At 43.1% G+C, this 12,097-nt stretch overlaps 1 protein-coding gene across 1 annotated transcript in view; it reads right to left on the bottom strand.

Annotated features, from left to right (window-relative positions):
• The window catches only part of CPB2 (carboxypeptidase B2), a 298,149-nt gene that overhangs the window by 40,304 nt on the left and 245,748 nt on the right, over window positions 1-12,097 (bottom strand). Inside the window, exon 10 of the mRNA XM_069640447.1 lies at window positions 4,487-4,571. Coding sequence (XP_069496548.1) covers window positions 4,487-4,571 — 85 coding nt within the window. The remainder of the gene's footprint in view (window positions 1-4,486; window positions 4,572-12,097) is intronic.

The following is a 12,097-nucleotide window of genomic DNA, read 5'->3' as shown; positions in this document are numbered from 1 at the left end:
CAAAGTTAGACCCTGGACAGGGGCGTAAGGCAAAAACACCCTGCAGGGAAAGGCACAGATCCCTTTCATCCGTTTTTCATGTAGGTTCTCCTTCTCTGCCTAGGACCAATAATTTTGTTTGGTTTCCGATTGGATTTTGGGGGGTTCTGTGAAGGTTTGTTTCTTGATCCTTTAGTGTTAATTCTCCCTCCAGACTTTCCATGGACGTCTTCAAAGTGGGAGCCTCAATCTTTATATCACAAAGTTGTTTTGGACTTTTTAAATTGCACTAACCAATTTTCTTTTCTATCAGCTTTCTATTTTCCTGTTTGTTTTGACATTCGACCCCCTCACCTTTTCCATCAGGTCCCTGAATAGGTTTTCCAGCGCCGGGATATTTGACGGGAAGGTGTCCCGGTCTGTCTGAGATGCTGTCGGCAGAAATCTTCTGCATGTCTAAGAAGGATGGTTTTGAGATTTTCAGGAATACTTGGCAAGTGCACTTAAAGAATTTCCCTAAATGTACATTTTCAAAATGCCACCTTGCATATTCCTGTATAAAAGGAGCACAGAGAACATTCAGCAAATAGTTGTGATAAAAAAAGCACTTCCAGCGTATCACACTTCTATTTGACCAAAACTCGGCACAGAGAGTTCTATGTGTTTTGTAATACTTTTTTGGTCGTGCACTTTTGTTAAACAGCAATTTTCCAAGTTTTATTTTAGTTTGGGGGGGGGTCTCCCTGTGTACATCCACAAACCCCCCACCCCGCAACTGCCCTACCCCACTTATACATGCACATGCAATTGGTCGATTAGATCAAAAGTGCACGACGAAAATGAAGACTGGACAACAACAAGAAGTCTTTTAAATGAAGGGACACTGCACACAGAGTTTGGGAGTAGTAGCTGCACATGAACAATCGACAAAAATCAATGCTTTCATGTACACTAACAAAAGCCAAAATGGCGACGTGTTTCTGAGCCTAGTCGACTTTCCTTGGAGCTTCTTCGTTGCTTGGTCTTCTCAATCATTTGGGTGGACGGTGACCTCATACTTGGCCTGCCTTACTTGGTTTGTATGACTTTATTAGCCCTTCATCATCCCACATAGAGGGCAGTCCCTATCGTTACCTTGCAGTACCTTTTTAGGCTTTCTTAAAGAACATGGGGCAGTCAGGTTTCCTCTTATCCCTTTTCACTCTCTGCCTATGATCTGTGACTGTAAAGAGTGCATTCCTCATCTTTCGGTGTAGCCTGTAGCCTCCATCTGCATGTCCTTTGCTTTAGTTGGCAGCAGCCATCTCCCCTTGAGTGTGTTCAGTTTTTTTGCCACCTGCGCTGCATTCACTTGACTAGTGGCATTGTCAGTGGAACATTTAAGGCAAAGGACCCAGTGGGCAAGATTGATAGAGGGCACTGTCTAGGGGCAGTTTAAGGTGGGAGGAGTTCATGTTAAAGTTCTCTTTTCTACTAATCGTGTTGTGTGTTTAGAGCTATGACTGGAATGAAACAGCCAGCTCATCTCACTAGATCTTGTAGACATAAAGTGGTTTGTCCAAGACCACTCAATCTTGCTTAAGTGGGAAAGCTGCTTTACCCTTCCATCTATTCATCCTTCAGAAATAGCATACTCTATGCTACCCCTTCCAAAACCTCATGCTCTCCTCTTGCATCCATTCCCTTCTCATCTTCCATAAGACCCTAACTCTTTTCATCTTCCATTCTGTACATCACCCATCTGTCCCCATCCATCTGACCTTCGATTCCCTACTTTCATTAGCTTACTCTCCCCTTCCCCACAAGGAAAACTGGCTTTGTCACAGCATGAACAATGAAAACTGTTCAATGCATAACTCTAGCTAGAGCCTGAGAGGTGAATCCCAATAAGTCAATCACTAAGAATCAAATGTGGTCACCTTTTGGTCAACAAATATGCATAAACTGACCTTGAAAAACACAGTACAAGACCCAGAGCAAAAGAGAAGACAAGTAGTGTAGAATCATCAATCTACTTTTCTTCCCATCTACTCTCCCCTTTCAATTTCACCCAAACATGAATACATAGTTTTTGGTACAACTATGTATTCATGTTTGGGTTTGAAGTCCTAAAATAATAGTCTGTTTTATACAGATGGTTTTACGAGTGCCAGAGTCACATGATAAACCAATCTGACAATGTTTAGATGTTTGGAGAAACAAGTGTATGGGGACATTTTGTTTGTAATCCTAAATTGCACAAAGGGGGCCACATCTATTTCCAATTTTGTACAAAAGGTCCCCTGCATGCAATTTCAATTGTTTTAACCACTTAGTGGAAATTAATTAGGAAAACACAGGTGAAATCACCTTTATTCTTCACTTCTCCACTATTTGTCTAGAAAAAGTGTAAATGCTACCCGCAATTCAAGATTGTGTGAGCCATCTACCATGGACACCTTTTGAATCTGCCATATTTTAGCAGGTTTAAATATCAGGCAGATTCCACAGGAATCCATTGGTCTTCCAGCAGCATAAAAATACATGCTTGCGGAAGACCGAGCAGATTCGGTAGGTGGGCCTGAAATAGGAAGCAAACATTTTAAGTCGACTCTGCTCTCGAACTTTGCCTGTCAAATTATCCAAAATCCTGTGCGTCGTGAAAAATGGTGGTAAATGCTTTTACCATAACTTTTTTTTCACACTGTGGGACATGAACAATTACCCAAATATGATTGTAACTTTATTTTCCCCATCCTGAAAGGAAGCATCACATTCCAAAGGGAATTCAATAAGAACTTACTTAAAATTTTGTAAAGACGCAAGGTGAATTAAAATGCATGGCAGGATCATTGTTTCTCACTGTTTGCAGCTAATTCGGCAAGCTCCTCCTCCCCAATGGCTAATGCACTAGCAATTATAGCATATTAAAACCTTATACAATTCTAAGAACAAAAAGTGTCCCAGTAATGGCCACTGCCATTCACCTGTTAACTTCACTGATCTCGTTTTTCGGTGAAATGGATTCGGTGAAATCTCCATTAGGTGACATATTTTTGAAGAAATCACATACATCTGCCAAAGAGATAAGCTCTCAATGTGAGGCCCCGTGTAGCCAGGGCTGTTTGCCTTTGAAGTGAGAAAGGGGAAGCAGGGGGGCCCCATTGGCTGCTGTCCCTTGTCCGACTGCTAAATCCGCCGCGTTAGAGGACACAGAAAAGGATAAGCATTTAGCAAGTGCCCACTAGCATATGCTGGTCCCAGCTGAATAGCTAGTGCGGCTGGACCGCAGGATTGAACTGCATGTCCCCAGATGCTTTAGAGTTAGCGACTAGAATATAATAGCAGGAGCCGCTGAGGGTCAAGATCGAGGTGCATTGACTAAAACTGTCTGTGGATACCAGTGCTCGAATAGCAGCAGTTGCTATAGGTCTCGTTGACCTGAATTAATAAAGCAGTGGATGTACCCAATTGCTGGACTAGCAATCACTGGTGATATGGAAGATGAGGACTGTGTGGGGGACGGGCAGAGATGTGCTTGAGAAATACTGAGATAGCAAGGGGTTCTGCTGGAAAATAGTGAGTTGCTTTGACAGAGCTTGTACCAATTTTCGAATATTAGGGAGTGTTGAGTGGTAGGACAGAGGTGCACTGTCAGAGCTGCACATGGATCTCAGTTCTCAGTGTAGAGTTATATTTGCAGAGCAGTGTGTAGATCCCAATGGTGGATCTGTAGGCTAGGGCCACAGGTTAGGATGGAGGTGCACTACTGAATGTTTTGGGGGCTGCATGGCTGAAATTGCAGGGTTTCATGCAGGTCAGGACTGTGATGCACTGGCGGAGCTGTGTGGGGTGTTGCACATGGGGAACAAGGTGCATTAGCAAAATGCCTTTGATTCTCAGTATTGAGATAGCAGGAAGGAGTTTTGGGTGCAAATATTGAAATTCACTCGAAGCAATGTGTGTGCATTCCAGTACCAGCATGGCATGGATGGTGCAGTGCATGAAGTAGGTGGGATGGCAGAGCTATGTGTGGACCCCCGGGCTAGATATTGGCATTGAGGTTCATTGGAGGAACTCGGTATGATACCTCACATCAGGATTCATGCGCATTGACCAAACGACTTGTGGTTCCCTGTACTGGACTAGCAGCAGGTGCTGGGGGTCGTTCTACAGTTGCCCGGGGAGGAATGCATGTGGATTCCAGTTCCGGAATGGCAGGAGGCACCAAAGTCAGGCTGAGGTCAAGTGGTGAGCCAGGGTCAAGAGTAAGCCAATTTTACAAAGCTGTGCCCATGATGGAATAGCAGGTGGTGCTGCAAGTCAGAATCATGGCGCACGGGCAGAGCTGTGTGTGGGTCAGTGCCGGAGTAGCAGCGGGGTCTGCAGAGGGTCACTGGCATATCTGCTTTCAGTTTCAGAAAGAACTCCTCAGGATTGAGGTATATCTGACTTTTTGCTTGGAGCCCCTCACTGCTGTTCACAATTCTCCTCAGGTGTGTCTGATGGGTCATTAAATGATACTTACAAATTGTCTGTGCACCAGAACCATATGCATATTTGTTCCGATATGTAGACTTGATGGAATCTGCTACTTTATTTGCGATTTGTAACTGAAAAGAAAAATATTTACATTTCAATTCCTTTTTTTTATGTTTGGCAATGAAGCCTTCAACAAACTCTTAAGAAAATATATCAATACACAAAAGAAAAAGAACAATCATATATTTTATACAGTTGAACACAATGCATATTAAATGAATTATAATGAGGAAAATTAAAGTACTCATAAGCCATTGACGTATTAAAGCACAATGTTCCATCATTACATTATAACAACTGCATAGTACAAAAAACAAAAAAAACCTATTCCTTTCTTTATAATCAAGCAGTTTGAGAGAGCCAACTCAGTAATCTCAGACATTCCACGTCCATTAACTTTCAAGATGGCATCCTGAAAAGCAACACGTTGGCATACTTCCACTCCACTGAAAAGTTCCTTTATGATGCTGACAGATGTGAGATGCTTCCAGGCAAAATAATGTTACTTGGAGAAATACCGCAGCCACATATTGCAATGCTTTGTGACATCTCGCTCCACCACCGGAGGAATGCAGAATTCTGCACCCGTGATGAAACACTCCATGCCACGAGGCAGGGCTATTTTAGGCCTGCAGACTCTGGACCTGTTCATGAGTTGCGTTCTGTTTTAATATGCCTGCAAAAACTAGGCACAGTCTGTCCAAACAAATGGCAGACACTGATGAAATTGTGACTGCCATGTATTGACTTCGGTGCACTTTGACAAATGAAATGAGCCAAGAGACGAGTCTGCTTTACACACTCATGTTTCATGCTTAAATCACTATCAAAGACATTTAAAATGCACAATTCTGAGGTTGTTCTTGTGTTCCCAAAATGCTTTGATTTTATGCAAATCCGTACTAAACAACATTGTGCTATTCGCCTCCCTCTTCTTTCTCATAGCGCATTTATTTACTCGCAGATTAAATACACTGAGTATTGTGAGTATTGCACCTATATCTTTGTATTTGTATTTTATTTTATTTATTTATAAATCTTATATATCTAAGATGTACATTTCCCCCACTATACAAACTGTGCAGGGAGCCTCTACTTCTCCAGATCACTGTACATATTCACTTTAAACACAGCGGAAACAAGGGAAAAGGCAGCCGTGAGACCACTCTGCCAATGGCATTTCACTAATCACAGTTTAATTTGCGAAATATTTTCCTGATGTGAAGTCATGTGTTTTCTTATGAGGACATATGTTGGCCATCAGTAGAAATGCACACGTTCTGCCATAACTAGATTGCCACATAGAAAAGGTTACCATAACCCTGACAACATACATCTTCTCACAATAACACTCTTTGCAATCCACACTCCAAAACAGGAAAACAACCGATGTTCTTATATATTTTAGCCATCACATGAATAGCAATATGCCAGAAAAGTTGAGTGCAATATTTTCTCCCACACACTGAATGAGAGAATACCTTTTGTGAAAGTGTTTGACTATCTTGGGTTGAGATTTTCCCCTACTCCCTCTAACGTGAAACATGAAACATGTAACATGTTACATGTAACTAAACAATCTTGTCGGATGAAACAAGCGATTGGGGGAATGTTTAATTTTGCACATGGTTTCAGGGCTTACCAAATTGACATGATGCAGAATTGCTGAATGTGTGTGAGGCTAAAGTCCACTCAGTCAATCTTTACGATTCTGAATTTCGGAGTTTTAAAGGCAACGCACCTTACAAACCACACACATTTTATTTGATAAACGATTCAGAATCTTGCCTATGTAATTGACCAATTTCTTGTGCAGCGCCAACTGTTTTATTTTGAATACTGATAGCTTATGCAAAAGCAAGTTTTGCACAGTCAATAGTTAACGATCTTTGGCAAAGTAGTAACTTGCATCAGACACGTTAAAAAAGATCTCTCTAAAATTAGTTTGCGTTAACTTGACTTTTCTAACTTAGCCAACTATTCATCTTTATGTACCTCAACTATTAAAAAACACCAGACTGCCTTATTGCTGGTCTACTCATCTGATAGAACTGAGATTGGGTCGATTAAACCCATCAATAGAATGCATGATGCTCTTATGAGTTGCACAGGTACCACGCCTTCTTTGCTCTTGTCACTTCAGATTAAACATTGTGTTTTAATCATCAAACTGTGATTTAATTATTTGGACCTGAACACTGTTACTGCTTCCTGAAATGTTGATGTTTCAAGGTCACCCAAATTGCCCTTGTGCTAAAATTCGAGTTGTTGATGCATTTTCTCTTTTTTTGTCCTTTGTATTCGTCTGAATGTAAGTAATTCTTAATTCATGTGTTGGGGAATCTGGGTTCTAGAAGTTGTCGGCTAGCCTTATGGTATTTATTTAGACCAATGACCAATTTCCACGTGGGAGCTCTTTCCATAAGATCCAAATGTCTTTTATTATCTTAGCTATATTGCTCTTTTTATCTTTAAAATGAACTTGCATTATATATTTTAGACCAAATTCTGATTGACTACTGAGATTGTGTTTTATTGATTATATTTTTATTGCACTGTTTTTCGTTTATGATTTTATGCTGGATACGCTGAATAAAGTTGAAGTGAACTGAACTAAATTGAATAGAGATCGATCCACAAAGCGAGCAAAACTGTTTCCGAGTTAGCATGTCCCATTCAGTAACTTCGATTAGCCATATGGCCCTGCATTGTGGTGGCCTGAATGTTCTCTGTTCTTTTTATGAGCATTTGAAAGTTGTGAAAGTAGTAATGGGTTCATTTTACTTGATAATTATGTGGGTCGGTTTCTCGCCAGGTTCTACCATTGTGTGACTTCTCTTGGGACTAGTTTGCATTGGAAGGAGGTTATTTTAGCGTTCTTTCTGCCACTCCACATCACCACCACCACTCCACACCACACCAGCACTCCACCACTCTTCACTGCTTATACAACCATACCCCCACTCAATACCTCTGCATCACTCCACAACACCATTGCACACCAACACTACATCTCAATCTCTCACTACACACCACTCATTCACTCCCTTTCCACATCACTACTTCACATTACCACTCCACTTCACTCTACACTCCACTCAACACCTCCACTAGAAACAACCACTCCACACATCCACACTGCCATGTCACACCACTCCACACATCCACACACCTAACCTCCACAGAACCACACCACTCCACACTAATACTCTACATCACCAAAACTCACCACCACAGCACCTCACTGAACACCACCACTCCACACTAACATACCACTCCACCCTGCCACCCACCAGACCACCACTTAACACACCAGATCACCCCACCACACCTCACCTTAACACCAGCACTTCACAGACCTCCACACCACAGCAACCCTGCACCCCACTCTACACCCCATCATAACCTACTCCACTTTAACACCATGCCTCCACTCTACCCTCTGCCCCATGACCTCCTCTTCCCCCACTCTGCCCGCAACCTCTACTCTACCTCTTCACCTTTCCACTCCTGCCCCATTCCACTCTACCCCATCTATCCTTCCACTCCCGTCTCTAACCCCACTCACCCTTCTTCACCCTCTCTACTCCGACCCTATGTCACTCCTCTATACCATAGCCCTCTCTGTCCCCATGCAGTCCCACATAACCTCACACGCCCTACTCTACACACCTTCCCTGACTCACCCCTGTCCATGCAAACCTACCATACCCACCCTACCTCACCCCTCCCTATCCCCAACAACCCACCCACCCTAGCTAACCTCTGCCTAGCCCCACTCATCCTATCACATTACCATACTACCATGCCCCACTCTACTGCGACCTTCCTTACCTCATCCCTGTCCACCCCCACTTGCACACCCACTCGTCACCAACTCATTGTGCCTCACACCTGCTCATCTACACCTACCCACCATCTCTAACTCACCTCAGCCTAGCTTTGCTAATCTTAGCTCATCCATGCCTACCCTGCTCATCCAAACCTATTACATCTCAACTTCGCCCACCCCTTCTCCCTTCCACTTTAGCTCACCTGTACCCCTGACATCGTAGCTCATCCTTAAAATCACCATGCTTATCTTAAAATTTCCAAAGATAGTGTTTGCTGACAAGCAACATTAGTAATACACATAATATAAAACATTTGTACACTTCCGCAAAGAGAAGTATTTCTACTATGTCTATTACGAATGCTATTTTTCTTAAAGCACTCATGTGCAGACATTTCTGGAGTTACTGACTAAATTGAGCCCAAATATTTACTGCATTCACACATATAAATGTAACATGAAATAAACAACTACAAAAACCCAAACTGTTTGCTCTGCCAATGCTTGTTATCTCTACCATGCCCCCTGTCTTCATGCATGCAGCATGCAGTGGATTTCTCAGAAACCTGGGATTCACTGCATGAATGTGGTAAATCACTGATCTGTTTCCCCCATATGCACACATCACCATGGAGTCAAAGAGCCAATCGACCAATCTCTGGATCAGTCAGATGTTTTTATTCGGCTCCACCAAGCCATCAAAATGACGCCCTTCAGGCCCAGTGCAATACTGTATGCCTCTCCAAGTCAAGTGACCTTTTTGCCCATACCCTTTTACAATGGGGCCATAATTTGAGCTTTCATGGCCATAATGGCGAGCCTCTGCTGTTGGATCCCCAGGCATCCATCTAGAAAAGCCTGATTGTAGCACCGTCCCTCTCCCTCATCAATATTTTTTTTATATATTTTTTATTGGCATTTGCAGCACAGCAGAAGCATGCATAACAGAATCGGAATCATACTAGTGACATTTACGCAACTGCTACTTTTTCCCTAACCACCAAAACCCACCTCTTGCCCAACCCACCAAAAACACCTCTCCCCGCTTCACCCTCCCCAACTCACCTCCCTCCCCTCCCTGCCATCTCGGGTGGTGAAGTCAGTGCACCATTATTTTATGTCCACTTTCTCCTGTCAGGCCAGGAGTCCAGACCACAAATCTCATTTATCAGTACAACTACCCCCGACTTGCATTGGGTGAAACCCTAACACACCTTTCTTCCACCTCTCACTCAGTCCTGGGCCGCTCCTTCACCAGGCCATATTTATCAAGGGAGGCGGACCACTCCATCTCTCTTGATGGTCTCCGATTGTGTAGCAGCCCTGTCAACTGATCCATCTCATATATATCTTGGGCTTTCCGGGCTCGTTGTTGCTCATTGCGGAGCAGTGCCCGCTGCCATCCCCTCGCCAGGCAGGCACGCGCAACTAAATGGGCCATATGTGGCAACCTTCTCCACTCCCCTTCTAGTACCTCCACCCCAAACAGCACCAGCAGGGGATCCAGGCTCCTCTCTATCCCATCCAAGGCTTTTATCTATCCAAGGACCTCCTTCCAGAAGCCCTGGACCTGCTTGCACCCCCACCACATATGCCAGTAATCGGCTTGCTGGCCATAACCTCTCCAAAATCTGGGGTCTATCCCCGGGAACATCTTTGATAACCTTACTGGGTCCCACTGCCATCTATGCAGTAGTGTAATGCAAAAATGCCATGCAGTTTGTACTGGCATGCTATTGACGTTCTGTTGGCAATCCTATACAAAATTCTCCATTGTTCCTGAGACAGGTCTACTCCCGTATCTCTCTACCATCTCCTCTTGTGCATCTCTACATCCACTCCCCCGTGCAGCAAGCAGGGTCTGATACAATTGTGAGATCAAGCCCCTCATGAATGTGCTGGTACTCAGTACCACTTCAGTGGATGTCAGTTCCCTCTGCAGTGCTTCCTTCCACCTCCCTGATGTCCATACCCCTTTGATTTGTAGGTACTTAAACACTGATATCGCCCCTATGCCCAAACTCTCTTCCAGTACATTTATTTCCACAAACTCCTCTCCCTTCGTCCCTCATCATTTTAGCTTAGCATTTGCTCTGAGCATCACAGTGGCAGTTGTGTTTTAGAAGCAAACTACCTTCACTTTCTGCATATATCACAATGAGTATTCATATATTGCCTAATCACATAAATCTGAATGTGTTCATGGATTAAAGCATACATTGCAGAAGAGGGGCCATATAACACGTAGTAGAGTTGGTAAGGGATGAACACAGGCTTTTTTAAAGTACTACGTTTTCAGTCCTTGGTGATGGTAGCAGTTCAACTATTTCTCTTTGTTGTGTCTGAAGGCCACTGCGTAATGTGGATGCCCTTACTGAAAAACGCAAGCACCCTCTTAATTTTAAGCGCCTAAAAGTTTAAGTACTGTACTAAAACATTTCCCATTGAGAAACCTAGGGCCCTGGCTGAGTGTTACCAGGTCGGATGATGAGGTCCATTGTCAGGAGACTTGAGCAGGAAACAATGTTTGCTCCCACCCTTTCAATCACTTCATGTCATTCATATCTGCTGATGTGTATCTCCTTCAGAAGGAATCCCATTTGAAAAATTACCAATGTAGTAGATTGCATAACAAACCACATGTCGTAACCCAGAACCTTAATGTAACTTGCGGAATTCCCAATCATGTAACAGAATATTCTTTCAACAGACTCTAGCCGATGCTCTTCAGTAGCATCACTTTGGCACATTACTAAATCACATAGAACTGTAGTCAAACCATATATGGTATCCACCGCATTAAAGTTGCTAAATAATGCTCTATTTAGCAGTTCATGTTGAAACTTCTTCTTGCAATATTTTCTTTTTTGTAATTCTAGATCTCCTACATTGATAAACTGAGGGTTGACTGATAGGGTTCTTAACTGAATATCCAGAAGTGTTTTTTGCAAGATCAAACTAAGTTATGTTAAGACGTTTGGCTCCTGCCACTGTGAACAACCTTCTCACAAAGAGAATTTGTAAGTTCATGGCGGTTTTAGCAAGGAATAGGTGGTACTGGTCTTTTATCATTAGATAGTACCAACTGTAAGGAACGCATGGTGGCAATAGTAAAACAGACACAAGTGACCACAGTTCAAGGGTGTTTATTGAAATTTCGCAAGGGTTTGTTAAAGGCCTATCTAAACCTAAATCTACAGATGGGAGCAAACTCCGACCATCAAATCATAATAATGCAGTACTAGTGAATTCTTGTCAAATAAAAAGGGTCTATACTAAAAAACCTATTGCCAATCCTTACCAATAATTTACAAATAATGTAGATTAGTGTTCCTAAAAAGGAAGAAGTGTTCACAAATGATATGTCAGGATGCTCAGCCATTGGCCTCCCTTCCCCACATTTTCAGCACAGGGCAAGGCGGGGAACTCAAGCAAAGCTCACACTCTGGCTTCTGTGGCTTCAATTTCGCAGTTCCGGGCCTTCTGTATCCAGTCCTCTTTACCTCTTGCAAGTCTCTTGCCGCAAGGGGCTTGCCTTACCAAAACATTTTTAATTTCCATTGACCGATATCCACATGTAGGGTGTTCACCCTGGATCTCCCTCTTCCGGGCTCAGATCCCTTTCACAGTTCAATATCAGAGTATTTTTTCTCGGGTGATTCATGGTTCACCCTGGATCCCCCTCAGCCGGGCTCAGATCCCTTTCAATTAGTCTCCATCAGCCCAGCTCGGACCAATTTCAATGTACTTTAAACGATCAAAGAC

This window comes from Ambystoma mexicanum, chromosome 7q, assembly GCF_040938575.1.
Source record: "Ambystoma mexicanum isolate Mex_15411 chromosome 7q, UKY_AmexF1_1, whole genome shotgun sequence".
Lineage (NCBI taxonomy): Eukaryota > Metazoa > Chordata > Amphibia > Caudata > Ambystomatidae > Ambystoma > Ambystoma mexicanum.
Note: the sequence above shows the minus strand (reverse complement) of the source record. Positions and strands in the feature narration are given on the sequence as shown.